At 37.1% G+C, this 19201-nt stretch overlaps 1 protein-coding gene across 6 annotated transcripts in view; it reads right to left on the reverse strand.

The window, feature by feature from the left end:
• The window catches only part of CDKL5 (cyclin dependent kinase like 5), a 129349-nt gene that overhangs the window by 53187 nt on the left and 56961 nt on the right, over positions 1–19201 (reverse strand). For all 6 annotated transcript variants that reach the window (XM_065072074.1, XM_065072046.1, XM_065072067.1 and 3 more), the window contains exon 4: positions 2901–2946. In XM_065072074.1, coding sequence (XP_064928146.1) covers positions 2901–2946 — 46 coding nt within the window. The remainder of the gene's footprint in view (positions 1–2900; positions 2947–19201) is intronic.

A 19201-nucleotide genomic window follows, 5' to 3' on the forward strand; every position in this document is an offset into this window, starting at 1 on the left:
CCAAGTAGCAAGTGTTATAAATCTTTACCTTGAACCCCGAATTAAATTCTCCGGTTCTAGATACTACAGAGAAAAAGGTTTATTCTCCAGTATGGACTCTCTGCTGCCTGGATGCTTCTGCACTGCAAGAAAGGTAACTGAGCACTGGGCTATCATTACGAAACCCTTACAGACTTCCCACCACTACCACCTAGGTTTTCAGTGGCAGAAACAGTCATAAGAAACAAACTCCTTTTTCACTATGAAGAGCATGAGTATGTTTAAAAATGTATATACATGTATGTGTACAGACACATCCTCCATCCCACAAATACATTAAGTACTAGCAAGGTAAATATGTCCTCTGCAGAAACACTAGAATGTGAAGCTCATGTTTGAGCAAGGTCAACGAAATCTGTTTGATTCTCAATTTCATTCTCCGAAAACCACGACAAATTTTAAGACCAAAGCACATCCTGTAAGTTTCCCTCCCAGGCTTTTGACAGAAATTCTTCAATGCAGACCAGTGTAGTGGCCACAGAGGGCAGCAGAGCAAGTATCGATTCAACAAAGCCTTGAATCCTGTTCTGAGGAGTGACTTTGCTTCAGCTTATGTTTCAAAAATTCAGTTGTCCGAAAGCTGTTCAAGACAGAAGGGGTGTTCTACTAAAGGTACATACGCTGCTTATCATTAACAGGCTCTGAACTGACTGGGTTTTAGAGGATACTACCACAAAATGTCAAGTAAACCAGATTATATTAAGTTTTATTTTTCATTTAGTAAAATGAAATCCATTAATTCAGTACATTTGCCCATGCACATGTAGAAGCAGGGCTCTTAATCTCTTAGAACTGTTGTCCACAACAGAGGGATATTAAATGGGATATGACTGCATTAATTCAAAGCTATATCACATTTGCAGGTAATGTACTACAAAGACAGCCAGAGGAAGAAGAGACAAGGAAGAGGAATTGTTTTTTCCAAGCAGGCAAAAGGAAAAAAAAGGTTTGCAGGGGATAGAAAATAACACAGGTCATGCAAATGCGTATAATCATCATCAGAAGAGAGAAAAAAAAATAAAAATCAAAGCGTAGCAGGAGAGAAGAGGAAAACAAAATACTATCATCACAAATGTTTTGATTAAAAAAAAAATATATAATTTAGACCAATTTAAGTCATTTCATTTTAAAACTGAGTGCTTGGTGTTGGCTTGCATCAGCCTGATTACCTAATTTCAATCTATAACTAGACACTCTCTTTGCCACATATTTAACATGCATATGTCAAACAACAGCAAAAATTCAGTGAAACAGAAATGGCAATAGAAACAATTACAGTATATTCATATTTTTAATGAACTACCATATTAACGAGACAGATGTGAAATGGGCTGAATCAAATCCATCAAAAGAACTTCTGTCATATTTCCAGAAACTTGTAAACAACTCGCTACAAATCTGAAAAGCAGTCAATCAATCATGTACACTGAAATTACGTAATACTCTTGGAAAGCCAGCCTTAATGGCAATGTTGCATTTTTCTGTTTTCATTTTTTGGTAGACAGGCTAATATAATAATCTCGTTCAAAGCTTAATACTGAGATTCGTTGCCTAGGATCTGTACTGAATAGCCATGTTGAGTTCCAGAAAGCAATTCTGAAGTACTCTCATGACCTGGTCAAGATAGTCACCACAATTATCTCCTACATTCTTTAATGGGGATTTAAAACTTTTCTGAATAGCAGACCTAAAAGATGCATCAAATATATGCTTCAAGTGCCTGGCAAAATCAGCTGCAAAGCAAAGAGTTTGCATTGCATAAAACAATAGACAAAAACCTGACTTTGCCGTGCCTGACTGAATATTACAGCCCTTGCAACCAACAACAGCTCCGTGGCCACCAGGAATCCTATAACAATAACCAAAAAGAAAGTGGCTGTCGCTCCTTCAAACCACATCCTTCAAACCTTCAGCTAAAGCCTTGGTATACAGCAAATCGTAGCTGCACTGCCTCAGAAAGGGATGACTCCTCTTACTATTTCATACATGGCTTTTCCTTCTGTTTGTGCTAGCCCAGGAGGGATCAGTGGAGCTTCTGATGTGCCTGAGGTAAACAGATGCTCTCATGGTTGACTGCCAGTTTTTCCCAGGATACTGGGATTCACTGTCACCCAACAAGTGTACATCACAGAGTAAGTCTTGTCTTGTACAGATCTTTGGTTTCATTACTGCTGAGTGAGGAATAGGTGTGCGCAGCACTGGCAAGGCTTTCCGTATGTCCTGCCTTCTGCCACCCACTTTGCCATCCAAACTAAACCCTGCAGGAGTGAGCTCATCCCCGCTCTCCACAAACTCAGCAACACTGGAGAGAGTACCTAGAGGCTGCTGTGAGGGGGCAAAGGGCAAGTTTCCTGTGGACAGTGAAGCCTGCCATGCTGAGCTCCCTCAAATCCTCTCACTGAACCTTGAGAGCTCCTCAATTCCTCTTTGTAGCACTGAACTTCTCAGTGACTTCTCCCAGTCCCCTCCATTTGCCCCTTCAAGTCCTCCGAACATTTAGATCCCCTCCCACAGAGGAAGGGTGATAAAGCCCAAAGACTCTGCAGGCCACTACCAAAGAGGAGTTTTTGCTATTTGCTGATCACACCCAGTCTCTAAGCTGTAGATTTACTAGCGTATATGGCACCACTTTCTCAGCTGTATTAAGACAGATGCGCTAAGAAAGAACAGTAGTTACCTAGTTGGAGTGTATCATGCAGTCCCTAGGCAGCTATGAAGGATCAAGTGCCTTGAATATTCAGAGCTAATAAATCATTATCATTTTTAAATCATGTCTTGATATATGAGACTTCTTATTTTAACTGGAGAGATATTAACAATGTAATTATTGACATGAAAGATTATGCAGCAGGAAAGGTTACCTTCACTGTCTTTGAATTTCTTAATAGCCACAATTTCATGTGTCTCCTGTAAAACAAAAGCAAAGAAAGGGACATGAGCAAGATATGTTGTGTCTTCTCATTTTTCTTTTCCCCTGAGCATCAAAGAAAAAAAAAAAAAAAAAGCAGAGGCATTTTACAATTAAAAAAAAATCATTACAAATCTGCTAAATAGCTCAGTGATCGAGCCAAATGCAATACAGAACCACATGTAGCAGATACATCACAATTAATAACCCCGGTATGAAAATACAATGTTAAATGCTAAAAATTCATATCTGTACCAGATATCCATTAACTTTTCAGAGGAGTTGCTCCTGTGACTCTTGTTGCCTAGTTGTTCTGAGAGTCAAGATTTTATCTGTCCAAAACATGAGTGTGGGTACTTATCTTTGTGAAATGTAATGAAAATACTGTACTAGAATGTGGATAAGGCTTACAATGAGACCTGCAATTTTGGTTGCCAACAGTTTGAGTTTTAAAGTCCAAATATCCACAAAGAATATGATTTTAGTAAAGTAAATTCTCTGTGCCTCCTTAAAAAAAAGTTGTCATCTTAAGGGAAGGCTGTCCTAAACCAGAGTCCCTAATTACATTTGAAAGTCTTAATCAGTGCTTACTATACAGTCATAACTTAACACCTGCCTGCCTTTGCATTCCTCTAGTATTCTCTAGTCTCACCAAACCTGATCATCATAGGTCACATTTTTCTCTTAAAAGAAGACATTTCTCCTCTTGTGTGAGCAGGAATGCATTTAGCACATGGCCAAAATGTAGCCAATGTGACATGAGTAGTGTAGGTCTGTTCATACAATGATGCAGCACCTGAATTTTAGTAACACAATGGGGAAGAAGCTTTAAGGTCACAGACTATGGGTGTGTGAGCAGGCAGGCAGCAGGCTACCTGGGTTACTCGATGAGCTAGATCTAGCTTATACACCTTTTCCAAACACCACAGTTTTTTAAAAAAGAAAAGAAAACAACAATATCCCACTATTAATAGCATACAAAGGCTGGATTGGAGAACAGCAATAAAAGCGAAGCCTTTCTGGAATACCAGAAGGTATGTCCCTAACCAAGTATTGAATAACACAAAGATTTTTCACTTCAAATTATTTATATAGATCTACGTTTAAGTGCCTGTGTGTAACTTGTAGGGTGGGTTTTGTTTGTTTGGTTGGGGTTTTTTAAGTCCTTTGATCATCAATCATAGATCTATCAGAAAAACTTGGAAGCATTATGTTCTGTATTGATTTAAGTGACACAACTATATCTACATTGCATTGAAGAAGGTTAGTTCAGCAGAAGCAGCACATGCTACTACTTCAGAGAGAACCCAAATTGACTTTCTGCTACTGAAACCTGTCCTTCATATACACTGGTCTAATCAGAAGGCTGATACATTCCATAAATTCAGCTGAGATACTACAAAGGTCCAAACACCACCATTTGCTCAAACAATTTACAGAATAGCAAAGAAAAGGATGTCAGAACTGTGGAGGTAATAAGTGTTTCAGGTTCAGATTGATTCTGAAAGGCTTGTCTATAGCTTTTCCATCAAATACAGTTCCTAAGTATTTTTTTCAGGAAGCTTACAAACAGAATAGTTTAAATTAAACTGAAAAGACTATTTTACTAATTGTATTGTTACTACTAAGTCATAGTATTGTGATATTTATTAACTCTATAGTAAAAATAGTAATAGTTACAAACACTATGAAGGAACATGGCTAAGAGTGTGAGTAAATTTAGCTTATTTGACTTCTGGTATCTGCTGTTAGGTGCTCCAGCTAATTAAGCCTCTGAAAGGTTTTTCAGAAAAGGAACACTGTAATTGCCTTCAAAAGCCTCTGCTGACTGTGACATGCCAATGTTTAGACAGCATGCATACAAGCGCTTTGCAGAAGAGCCAAATTTATCCATTAGCATTACATTCCTATTTCACATGTAGATGTTTTGGCAACCATCAAAAGGTTGCATTTTTTTTCTTGAAGTAATGGCTAAGTACACTGAAAGAAATGTAGGAATGAAAAGCTGTTGCCTCACACAGACAGCAATTGTGCGCCATTCACAAAATCCAGTCCATGTGGCTTACCTGCCATATGCTGTTGTCCCTGATGTGTATAGTGCATGCGATTATTTGGAAATTAAGTTTTAAAAGATCCTGGGTCACAGTCTTGCAAAGACTTATGTAAAATATACTATCAAATATCCTGTAGGATTGCAACTACTCACAATATTTAAAGCATGAGTGGCTCTATGAAGAACAGGAACATAAAGACCTCAGCAACACATGTAAGGAAGAAAAAGTTATTCAAACAGTTCGAAATACTATAATATTTAAGAAATGTTCATTTGAAAAGCTTTATTGCTTGCATTATTTCATTAAACTAATTAATGGTGTCATAATTAAGCAACCAAGAATTTACATATGACATACTCCCTATCTTAAAACAAAACAAACCCAACAAAACACCACAAATATTTAAATAACCTGAAGTGAAACAACACAAAAATGAGACTAGATAATAGATGGTTTGAGGAGTTACACTAGTAACATTTTGTTCCTCCTTAGGAAGGGGCATTCTTGCCCAGGTTTCTTGGAGGACTTCATCCTACCTAAATGGCATTCTCTAGGAACCAGCTACTCTTGAAGCAGTCAAGCCAAAGCTAAAATGGAAACAAGGACACTGAGGATTACTGTGCATAGATTTTGAAATACAATGCACCTGCTTGTCAAAAAGTCTGGAACTTGCCTGTGATGTGGAACACCTACAAAACAGTAGGGTTTCAGAGTGCTCCCTTAGGCAGGATAAAAACTGAAGCTGAGTGCACATTTCCCACTTCTTGGTTGAGGGCTCTAAACCAACTAAATAGTTTATATGAGGTGCCATAAAAATAGTAAATCCTCATCGACAATGTTTTAAACTAGTTTCCAAAGGAAGAATCCATCTGAAATGCTCTGTTTGTCTATCTCTCTGTTTGCCGCCACCACTAGTAATTTTGAACTAGATGTAGAGTTTCAACCAAACTTTATAGAGAAATGGAAGTTTTAAGAAAATTAAAAAAAAAATTCTTAAATTTGTCAGCCATATATAGAATATCCTGCCTTGGGGGAAGAAAGCAGTAAGAACTCAATCTCCTACACACTGCATGATGTTGCAGACAAGCAGCACATGTAGCCTGTGCAACAAACTAACACACAAAGCTTTTGATCAGCCATTGTACATATTTGTCATTTACGCAAACTAATACAGAATAAGACTGGAAAACACAGAACACATTTTATATATGGACTAATTCTGCAGGCATATAGTAAGGGCGGTAAAGAGTATGCTTGCTGGATTAGGAGAGATGCTGGAGCTCTCAGATGACACAGGCCCAACCTGAAGTTTCAAACAAGCATCAACTGTGCTAGGTGCAAAGCAAACAGACACCATGTTGCTAAGCCCTGAGAAGGTGGATGGAATAATGGATACAAGAAAAGCAGGGCCTCAAGCTCCTATGGGAATCTGAAAGGTTCTTTGCAGATAAAATTTAGACTTTGTTACTCAAACCTTTACTTAAAAGTCATTTTGGAGATCTGAGCTCTTCAGTTGATCTGGTTCTCTGCTCCTCAAAAACAGGCAAATTGGTCATTCTCCAAAACAGAATTCTCATTATCTAAAGTATCTTTTTTACATTTCAAAAGATTTTTTTCGAGACTGTACTCTGAAACAAAATGGTACTGAAAACAATGTTCAGTCTGATTGTGGAAACCCTCCTTAGGAGTTGGATACTGAGCTCTTGTCTAACACAAAAATTCTCATATCTGATTAACGTATTGTCTAGATAGATAGGCTGTTACTAGTTGATTCAATGTTTTGAGACTTCAATGAATATCAAGGAAATAATCCTAAATATTCTGTGATCTTTATGGAACACAGAATATCCTTTCTGATCTCTACTATTTACTACTAACTTATATAATGAAGTATGAAAATTTGAGTTCACTTAGCTGTAGTTTTGCTTCACTCAGCTACATTTATTACTAAGCATCTCATTATCTTGTTCTACTAAAAAATTCTGGCCTCAATATTTCACTTTGCATTCTGAAGGCAATGGCAAATTTGCAAACACACAAGTCAAATCTCTCTTAGAATTGGTACGACCTCTGCTTACTGAGAACATATATTATAAGCATTTTGTGTTACAAAACTATAGGAAAAGCACGGTTCTACACTGACACATGCAACAATAGATTAATGGAACTGAAAACACTTTGTGTAAAAGTTAAGGATGTACACATATTGATTATTCAGACTCCATGATTATCTGTGTCTAAAATGGGGCAAAATATGTCTCTTCTCCGTGCACAAGCCTGCTAGTACCACCTAATAGGAGTAAGGCAAAAACTGCTTAATCCATGTCTGTTTCCTTTATGTATAAATAGATAGAGAGGAGAAAGGAGATACTTGTTCATGGGAAAAGCATATCTCAATCCTTTCCTTTACCTCAAAATATGCATGAGAATTGCCTTTGGAGAAAACATGTGATTTACTGTCACTCCACTTAGCCACAGACGAGAGGTGAGTACGTTTACAGGTTCTCACAGCTCTTTTGCTGCACACACAGAGATTTCTCTACCAGGTTTCCTCACAAGACTGTAATACCTCATACTTGCTGTCACCAGTATCAAACTAGATGAGCTCCTTGATTTAAAATAATTTATTTTTATTTCATTTAAAGGATAGAGGACTCCTGCTGTTTTTACATAAAGGATAGAGGACACCTATTGCCTCTATACAATTTACGAGACATGACAGCAATTTTCTGAAACAGTGCAGGACTGTATCTCTGTTGATTACTAGAAAAATCCTTGATGTTAATGATGGGAGTACTCAAGGAGAAAGGTACTCCTCAGCATAAATCAAGATCTTAGAACTATAACTATTCTTCTCTGGAAAGAAGAACATTTCCTACCAAACTATATGCTGTTCTTCAAAATATCACATGACAAAAACATTTCTTCAAATGTTTTTCCTTATTTTGTTTCAAATATTTATTTTTCTTTTGCATATCAAGGAAAATTTGACATAAAGTACAAGTACATAAAAAGATTGTTGAAAAATAGATAAGATTATGTCCTTCAGAAGCTTGCATCATTCAGCTCTAATTTTACTGCCTCATTGTACATGATTACAAGAATTTCTCACATATGCATTTTTTTAAGCAACCAAAAGAATAAGTGTTTAGAAAAATCAACAAACTTGAGTAGAGATGGTAACAGTCAATACTGACTACATGCCATGGAGAAGCATCATGTTGCTGCCTTACTCGGGCAGAGCTGCTCCAGCAATATCTAGTACATCACATCTGGGTTTTATGCTGATAAAACAAGTGGCATATTAAGATATGATATGGCATGTTCTGTGATTGGCTCATGATTTCCATCTGTCCAAGTATGAGGCTATAAGGCCTAAAGATAATAGCATGCCTAACTTCTGCTAGAAAAAGTGAAATCAATCACACAGGCTACTAGAGATATTTACATTTTACAAAAATAATCTAGAAGCAGAAAAGAAACTGTGATCTGACCCTCACTGATTCATAATTACAGCCACACAATTTAATTTGTCACAGACACACAGAAAATATTAACAAAATTCTGCCAAACATATCCCACAGCTAATGGCTCTTCTGAACAAAGTAGTACAGTTTAACTTCAATAAGCACAATTATGTTATTTAACATTTAAGTGTTCAGCATAGATCTTTCAATAATCTTAATTCCGGCAAAAAATTACAGAACATTAGGCAATCACCAGCAAGGCAACAGAAGCTCATGAAACCACTACCAGACAGTAAAGCATTTGTTTTGCAATGAGTCACTTAAAATAAAGTCCCTCATGAAAATCACGGTCTGTGATTTAGAAACTTTGTCAGCTGTTTAAAGGCTTTGCCCACTTCTTCACCCTGATCAGGTGGCCTATGACAAAGTCCCCATTACAATGCCACAGTTACTGGTTTTACCTCTAATTCTCAACCACACCGTCATCCATCTCAGAAAAGACCTCCATATATTTGACACACTCCTCCACACAAAGGGAAACCTCACCCCTCTCTGTCTTTCAAGATCACCCTTCCTGAAGTGCTTGTATCCATCCATCCATCCACCATATAGCTCCAGTATTAATTCTATTTCAACCATTTTTAAATATGAAGTAAATTTTCATTTTAGAGCACAAGCTAGAATGGGATTTCCCAAGCTTAATTTGCTCAGTTTATCATTATCCTAGAAAGAAAAATCTGCTATCTTGGTGCTGAAGAAAACAACAACAACAAAAACAATGCAAACAAAACCCCACCAAAACAAACAAACAAAAAACCCCAAACAAAACCAAAACCAAACACCAGCAGCAGCTACTGTCACGTCCATGCTGCAGACTTACATGTCAAGCTTGCCCTAACTTTAATTTTCCCTGTTATGCGCAAAGGGCAGAAACAACTCCTCGGTGTTCTGGAGTAGGCCTTAAACCACCAGAAGTGCTAATCACCTATTCACATACCAAACAGCCATTCCAAATCTGATCTGCAACAGAAGCAAGAGCCATGGTTGAGGTTATTCTTGGTTTAAATACATTAATTTGAAAGAGAGTATACATTAGTACTGATAAACTTTCCTGCATCTGGGGGAAAGCCCAAGATACAATGAGAAGCTTTATGTTCAGTGTTGCCAATTTTAAAAAAATATTTTAAACTGACATCTGCTTTTTTTCCCCTATTTTGGGCATGCAAAATAGTGTAACACTCTCTTGACCATGCAATTCTATAGGTAAAAGGTGTTACCAAATGTAATCAACACCTTTGGTAATTTGGTCTCAGCTCATTGATATGCTTGGCTGTAGAACATTTCATACATGTCTACATTAACACTAAGAATCTGCCATTCAATGTCCTCTCTATCATATGGTATCTCTTCTCCTTTCTCCTTAAGTAGCACTAAGCCTCACAAACATCCCTTTTGCTTCTTCCAGATCTTTAAGGATAATATTTTTGTGTTGTTCAAGGGATGATAAATTTGAACAGGAAATGCCACCTGTAATTTTTAGCCTCAGTTCTGTGGCTACTTCTTCCATTACATAACAGTATTATGGAGAGAAAACAACTATTTTTTTTCCCCAAATGGGTTAGCGGCATTTACAAAAAGACATCCTTTTGCTCTCTAGTTTTTTTCCCTCAAGAGAGATTTTTGCTGATATTATGCTCTTATCAAAGCAAAATTCTAGGGCAATTTTGAAACAGAGAAAGCCCTATAGATGCAAGTTGATACTGTTTTCTTGTTCTCAATCTTTAAGTTGCTTTAGCATTATAATAAGGCAGGATAATTTTTCCTGATATTTTATGGATCAGGTCTCCTCACTTCTGACTCTTATCCTACCAGCCTGATGGATACTCTACCGAATCGTAAATCAATGCTCTTTCCTACTTCCCTTTCAATCTAGCTATGTTTTCAAAACATTTTTTCCAGTATGAATATTGATGTGGGTTTCAGTGGACACCTTCATTTGTTCCTCAGAGTTTCCACATTCAGGTTTGCAGATAAAGAAAAGCTTTTCTTCTCTAGGATTTCACAAACAGTACATTTTTTGGACAATAAGATGGAAATTCTTGTCTCTTAAGTAAACAGACATTTTGCTCTGCCAAGCATTCCTTTCAGAGATTTTTTTTTTTTTTTCTTCTTTACAGAAGAGCATTAAGGCTTAAAATTCAGTCCAAACCGCTTAAAAACAAAGAGAGGAGGCAGGATGGATACCTCAAACACATCTGGGTTTTACTGATGGCTGTTGCAGAGGGCAGAGGAACAGGAGGGCTGCCCCTACACAAGCCGCATGGTGATTCAGTTAACTTGAGAAGCACAAAATACATGAGGAAGTAAAGGAACTGAATCCAATGAAGGCCTCAGATACTACTAACAAACAAAGAAGAAAAGGCAGCTAAGTCCTCATAAAAATAGCATTTCTACAGATGAAATTTCAGTTTTGGAGCTAGATTGAGAAAGACGGTTTGTGGACTTATTTCAAGCAGTTTCTGGCATACTAAGGACTCATGACTAGATCCGTATATTCTATCTTTATCTCAAAAAAAGGAGAAAAAAAGTCTAAACATCATACAAGTTCCAGGAAGATTAAAAAAACCCTATTCGAACAAAAATTTTCTCCTACAGATAAGACTATTTAATACATCCCAGTTTTAGATCTTGCACACACACAGGTGCTTTTAAACCACACACACACAAAAAATCATGCATAATTTAAGTTCACTGTGAAAGTTTGCCCACACATGACAAATTAATACTTCTTGGAAAAAGGGGAAGGAAAACAGTATCTTCATCTCACCAAGTTTATTGTCCCAAACACTGGATAAGAAAAACACAGAATGAAGAGCTGATGGCCAGGGAATATATAGGCTAAAGAGATTAGAAAAAGGCAGCAGATATGCAGGCTAAGAACAGATTGGAAGAGAGAACATGGAAAAGGTACCTAGACTGAGAAGTCAGTATTAAAATCAATATAACAAATAAGCAAATGAATCTGTGAACATCTAAAATTTAAGTGAAATCCAATTTTACTGAAAGCAGAGGAATGGTGAGAATTCAGAAATAGCTGCAAAGCCACTAAAACCACAGATGAGTCTCATTTCACAGTGTTCTGGTATGCATGGGGGATGAAGGCAACAGGTTACTAGCTACACCATCTCAAATACTAGAAGCTGACAGCTGTGTGACAACTGTGGGGGTATCCATATGGTGTTATATGATGAGTTTCGTATTTGAGAAGTCTAGAAAATTATGGGCAAAAAAGTTTCTCACAGTGTATATAAGCAAGTCAGTATTTGAGGGGAAAAGGTAGCATACTTTAATTAGAAAGACTGGCGCACGCAAAAGAAACTGAAACCCTTCTGCAAGCCTAAAATAGAAAAAGCGATCTCCAAAACCAAATTTAGACTGAGAACAAGTATATTCTGTGATTAAAAAGACTCAACAAATCAACAGAAAACCTCAACTATTTCCTAAGGTACAGTGCATCTCATTTAGCTTCAGTGACCTAGGAGTTACATATCTAATGTGCTTTGTCAAGGCTTTCCCCACAGCTAGTAAAAGCAGGGAAGGGAGAGAAGATTCGGCCAGAAAGTTACTGATTTTAACCATTTCCAGATGGTACAACTTGCTTTTTGGATGTCAGACTCTGTCAATTTATATAAACTAGGGGGGACTGGTTATGTAAGACCTACGCACCAAAACAGTGGGTGAGATTAAATCCACCCAAGTTACTTGACTTTGCAACCCTTCTGCCTGTTATATTTTTTCCACACATGCATAAGCTTACATGCAAGTGTTTTTAAGGTACATTTCAGAAATACTGATCAACACTAGCTACTTCAGAAATATTACATTCTCTGTATCAGTATTATTTGAGTTCCATTGCTACGTTAATATCGTCACAGTCCATTGGACTGTGTTTGTAATACACAGGCTGGCAACACAAATAAAGCATTCCCAACTGTGCTACTGAAGTGAGAACGTCTCCATTGCCAATGTAACTGCGCAGCGTCAATTCTCACATCCCACAAAACAATCTGGCATAGCTAGCAGCAAGACCAGAATTGCTGAAGCTCATCCTTCTTCTTTATCCTGCACATTAGAGAATAACATGCATATTCTCTTATGAGTATATTCATGAAGCTATAAATATCTCTGCTATGAGCTTTGCATTTCCTTTTCCGGTATAATTGAAGGTACTCCCTGAGATCACTAACTAAAGCTTTAAAATTTTGCAAAGGAGGCCCCATTAGAAGTAGCTCTTTTCTTCACATTAAGCTTCCAGAAGAACATTTCAGATCCTGGAGTACAAGCACAAAGATCTACATGAGAAGCTGTCATAAGAAAAATATGGATTTAGAATGTATGTTATATGGTGATATCCTAGAGCTATATTCCTCTCAGTGCCAAAGCACCATAGAGATCCATTTAAACTGAAATTTAAAAAAAAAAAAGTAACAATTGGAACAGTTTTTAGATCCTTTGTGGAGTAAAGGTCTCAAATCTTTTACTTAGTAACATTTCTCATTAATATTTAATAACAGTACTGATACCTCAGATTTGATTAAGGAGATTAAAAACATTTAATATAACTGGATTAATTTGCAAAATTCCAAAAGCTAAAACTGTACACGTAAGCTTGAATCTTCATTGCGGTACTTGGTCTAAACTAGATGCAGATATGAAAACAAAGCTTCTTCAGAGGAAAGTTGCTCTCTGTCCTTTGTAAACTGATATAGTAGCAAGCCGTCTGCTGGTACAGAGCGTAAACAAAAGCTCTAACAGCAGTTTGTTGACTAGCATTTTTCTTTTGTACGTACTAAATCTGGTTGTGTTTCATTTTAACACAATTCTGGATTTGTTGTTGTTGTTTTGTTTGGTTGTTTTTTTTTGGTTGGTTGGGTTTTTTGAGGTTTTTTTGTTTCGTTTTTTTCAATGACATCACAAGGTAAGATTAGATAGCCAAAACTCTGGGTGTGATGAATAATATAAAAGAACATTAACAAGTGAGTCATTAACTACTCTAAATCCAGTTTAAATCCTCATTGAAAAACAACAACAACAAAAGACAAACAAACAAAACAAAACAACCAACTAACCCCCACAATCACTAAAAACCCAGAATCAGTCTCCTCACAAAGATTTCATTCAGTTACTATAATGTGAATAGTCAACTATCACCACCTCTTGAAAAAAAAGGTGGACTTGCAAAATGTTAATTGTTAAGCTGCCCTAACCTAAAAATCAACTGGGGAAAAAAAAAAACACAAAAGAAACATGGACAAAAGTTCCCTGGACCTAATTATTCCTTTACACAGATTTTACACGGTCTTCCCACAGATTTATTCTTTGTAAGAATAAGCTATACCCTCATAATTTGATTCCTAGCCAGACATTTTCAGAGAAGGCATGTTCTACCATTGAAACATTCTGGGAATTTTTGATGGCTCCAGTTCTACAGTAAACAAAGACTTTTTCTTCCTAAATAGCTCAGAAGTGGTAAAAGACCGCCTTCTTTCATGCAAACATGTTTAGGGAAAAAGCACAAGATGCTTTAGCAATGAGGATAATTTTTCAGAAAGTTCCTGAAACATGATCTTCAGACGAAGAGACAAGTGAAAATAAAACCACAAGACTTCAGTTGTGAATTTTTTAATTCAGATTTTTGTTGAAGACTTACACACTTTTGCTGAGTATTTTGATAAAAAATAATAATTTTAATTTGCATTTCAGATTGAGTCATAAGTGTCCAGTTCTCATATACATAAAAATAAAAAGGACCAGCATGAGTGTGCTAACTAGTACATATAAAAATCTGCTAATGGGCAACAGAAGGAATGGGCTAGTATCAGTTTCTAAATGTGTCCAGAAGAGACCACTTGCTGTAACTCATTAACTAAACAAATGTGTGTATACACTTGTGCATGGCTCTGTACACATGTGAAACTGAAAGGACATTGGTCAAGCACTCGAAGCTAATCTTCTGCAACATAAACTAAACAGTATCAATTTCATTGAGAACCACAGTGAACAGAAAGTGAGAAACACTAGAGTGACCTCCCTCAGTTTCTAAATAGAAATACCATCTCCTCCATGGGATAGATGTTATGTGGCCTCTCTTAGGCCTTCCTAAAGGTCAATACCGAAGTTCCTATTGATTCTCTTTTACTTCCCAACAGTTTTGATTCCTTAGCACTACTGCAGTTACAGCAGCGGAAAGCATGAGGACTTAAATATTAGAACAGGTTCAGAACGCAGGCTGCAATTCCACCAGATACTATCTCGTATACATTTCTTAACCCCATTCTTCACTAGCTGGTGCTCTGAGGGCAACAAAGAAGAACACACCGCTCAGATGAATTTTTCACGCAAACCATCACAGGAAATTTGATCCTGTAGAAGCAGCAGCTCATCAGCTTTACTCTGCAGATGGCATTGCCTGTAACATATTTCTGTGCATAAACATGGCATTGCTCCATCTCTGTTGAAAATGTTAATTGATTTCAAGAAGATAGCTTGCCTCCTGGTCAAGGCATGTACTGTCAATAAAGAAGGTAGGTGTAACCAGACAAACATGGGGTTTTTTGGTCCTACAGAATTTCATCTTGCCACACCTCAGTGCATGATTACACTTATGTCATCTACCTCTGTTATACATGAAAATCTCACAATTTACAAAAAGTCTCTCTACAGCCAAAAGGAAAACTGGTAATGATGGTAACCTTCTTCAGTCAAGGTTAAGTTTAAGAAAAACTGCTTTGCACTTAATTTTCAGCACACTGGAATCTGTGGTAATCTTCTGTTATTAGAACTGTATGTAAAAATATGCTTCATAACACACATTTGGGAAGGAGTTCTTCTCAATATTATAAAGACTGTGGACTGAAAGATTAGGAGATACAGCAGCCCCCAAACCAAGCTTTCTCTCTCAAGGCCTTTTATGGTCAACTGATACTCTGCTCCAGAAGTATGTGACAGACCAGGGTAACTAGAAACAGGATACTGGGGAAGGAATTGAGAGAGTATGTACATAAGCACGTACAAGCACGAGAAGAAACTGCACAATGAGTTTTCAAATGAGTTTTCTCTGACAACAGAGAAAACTGTTCCCAGGATGGTTGTCCAATAGTAAAACTAGGGAAAACATTATGCCAAGCCTAGAAGGTTGCAGCACAGCTGACTCGCAAGCAGACCCTGCATCCAGACAACAAGAGAGTGGCACAAGGTTGCAGCTTATAACATATACCAGCCTTTCTCCTGTTAACCCATCGGGGAAACAGATTATAGACATACACTTCAAATACAAATTTCAGACAAGGAAAAACAGATAACAGACTCATGGCAGTTGAAGTAACCAAGACTGAGGCTAAGGACCATCCCATAGTGACAGGCAACTTCTAAACACAAAATACATACAAATGATGTAAGAACTAGTTTGTCATCACCACCAAGATCCCCTCCAGACTTGTAGTGGGGACTTGACAAGTAGTTACCCTTGTCCTTCTTCATGCACATTGGAGATACTGCCCAAATCAGATACTGCCTAAGTTGGCACACACACCCTTTTATATTTCTAAGAGTGTGGGTATGAGCCAGTGGAATCAGGAAAGAATGGGTATCAGTGGGTACAATCATTCTAGTTCAAGATCCTTCAAATATTCACCTTTTATAAGATTTACATTGCATTTTGTCATACTAATTTTTTTATGCTGCAGTACTCTACATAAATTAGTATTCACATGGAGGAAGAAATCAAAGATGCTTTATCAAAGTTAAGGCGCAAAGCAGCTATAAAATGGACAGCAATGTTGATATCTGTTTCCAACAAAGAATTACATGTGCTGTTCAGAAACAAGTCTTCACTTTGCTACACGTGTGGAAAAATGAAAATAAAATTCCATCAAGTGGGTGATTTTTCATAATTGGTGAAGTTAAGCCATTATGTTGCATTAGGATTTAAAAGGGAGTTGAAAGAAGATTGGTCTAATTTAGCAATCGAAGCTAAAATAACTCAGAGATAATATAATAGAGATGCAAATGTATTATAAATCCACAAGGTGTTTTGGGTTTCCTGTTAAACTAGAAGCTTAAACAGATACCCTATAGAACACGAGAAGCTAGCATGCAATGGCACTATTCTTTATCAAAAGCAAGTGGCGGATTCATCAAGCTTTATTGTCCAGGTGCAGCTAAATACAGCTAAAGAGAAGGATGTGTTCTGGAGAGTTTCAGAATTGTAATATATGTAGAAAGGACAGACAGCACAAAAAAATGCTTCCAGTTCTGTGCCAACTTGTAACAATTGCTATCAGTTGAACAAACACTGAGCAATACACAGCCTGAACAAAATGGCCTCTGTTCTCAGCCTGGCCTCCCATTGTGCCCAAAATTTCTTGGTCACCCTACTCTGACGACAGGATTGGGTACACTGTTAGGCTTTTAGCCGAGATCAAACACCACATACAGTAGAAGTGAAATTTTTAAGTTCTTTGTGTGAAATTTTACATGTTTGTACACATTTCAAACAGGTATAATGTTATAAATGGCAACTATTGTCCTTTTTTTCACCATTTATTGTTATCCAGGTTTTGAATGAGAAGTAAATACTGCTATATTTGAGAAGTTATTACATACTGGAAGAATTTTTCTTCAAAAAGAACAGAAAGTTGTCTAGATTTTCAGGAGGGCAGTCCACCAGTTAGGAGTCACACAGAACTGAGTACACATGGAAAATTCAATTACTTTAACCAGGACATTCAGAAGGACGATTTACTATTTTAAAAACACAGTAATCTTTACTGATGGAAAAAATGTGTGTCAAGAGCCTATAGCTTTCATATGAAGTGAAATGTTGGGAAAGTTTTCACTATTATTGTCAATATTTTACCTACACTGTCAAGTGTTCTTTTTCCAGGATTTACGGTTTAAGAAAAGGCTTTAAATTTACAAAATCAATTTAAAAACCCCAAGTTAATGTAATTGGTGTATTCAACACACTTGAATATGTAGTAATGTCTTAGATCAACTTGGCATCTACAAATAGTTTTGAAAGTCAGCTGGATGATTCTGATCCATTTTTACCACGGTACATTCAATAATCAACATTAATGACCTTCTTGAAAACTCAACTGTGCTCTGTTTTACTAGCCTTTATTTAAATACATGCAAGTATCCAGAGATCCATGACTAACCTAGTGCTCTTAGAGCTGCTCACATGTCCTACAACTGTTTAAGAAGTCCACAAGAATCCCTCACAGGAAAACAATTAAGCCTAAAATTCAGAAATATCATTTTCTTTGCATCAATTATGCTACACAGTAATTTGCAATTTGATGACCAGACTAGACTGTAATCCAATATTCAAGCAAGTTCATACCACTACAGATGTTGTCCTATAATTAGCCATATGTTGTTCCTTCTCCCATATATTAATTTGCATTAACCACAAATTCCCTAGCCTGCACCACTACTTTCCTAATGACACAACACCCTACATCAGGTCTCAAATCTTCATTGAATTCAATTTCTGCTGCTTCTTCTACAAAATATTGTAGTCAGACTCTTAAACTTGAATTTTCAGCATAACGTTTTCAACTTTTTGCAAGAAAGAATAATTTGTATGGGTAGTCTTGCTTTGTGTGCTCATCACATCTACACTTGGAAATAAGATTTCACTTACAAGTGCATTAGAATGAGCACTACAAGCTGTTTGCAATTAAGAGCCATTAGCAGCAGTCACAGAACACGCTGCTGCAGGTCTGAATATGATTCCTGTATTAATACAAGTGTAATGATATATAATCCATTTGCAGATGGGAGTACATAGCAACTACTACAGAGCATGCTTATTTACTGGCAATATTCCAAGGAAAAGTGTTATTTGTGGCAGAAGCAGTAACCTATCACTTAGCCAAAGCAGTACCCACAGCTGGAATTCAAGTAACATACTATGTAAAAGACTATCAGAAAGACATGCAGTTTCTTTAAGAAACAAAAGAAAAAAGTGCTACAGATGTCTGGTTAATCTAGAGCCATTAGTGTGACAAACTGGAAGAAGCTGTGTCACTAAAAGAAATACTGATCTGAGATAGTGTGACTATAACAAATCACTTATCTTTGACTTAATTTAAATTGAAAACCATCAGCAATACATTTCACATACCCTTCCTAAGGTAAGATGAATCACCCTTGCTATTTTTAACTCAGGCTCCTCTGTGTCCTCCAGTTACCTGCATTACTGGAGTAATAAGGGTAAATACCTGTTTTTCTCCCTCCCCTTCTTGTTTTGAAGATCTTCTGCAGCATCAGGTCTCTGTATCTCAGCTTTGTGCTGCCTGAAATTCAATTACCCAACCTTACCATGGCCAAGCCAATTTCTGTCATCCCAATCTGTGGCACTGAAAGTAACGCCCTCATGCTGTGCTGCTTTAAATTCAACACACCTGAAAAAAGAAAAATCTTAGTGTCCCCTTCCACACCAAGTTAGTTTCTCCCCTCTGAAAGCTCACTCTCATCTTTCCCTTACACCTTCTATTTTTAATGAGCCTTTAGGGAGAAAGGAGAGAGGGAATGCCAGTTTTGAATGCTGAATACCACCCACATCTGAACAGGCTTCATAACATGAAAACTACAAAGAAGGAGGTAGGAGAATGGGGTATCATACAAGGGATCTTTCATGGAGTAGTCTGGATTGTCACAAAAGA

The sequence above is a fragment of the Columba livia genome, chromosome 1 (genome assembly GCF_036013475.1).
Source record: "Columba livia isolate bColLiv1 breed racing homer chromosome 1, bColLiv1.pat.W.v2, whole genome shotgun sequence".
Classification (NCBI taxonomy): Eukaryota; Metazoa; Chordata; class Aves; order Columbiformes; family Columbidae; genus Columba; species Columba livia.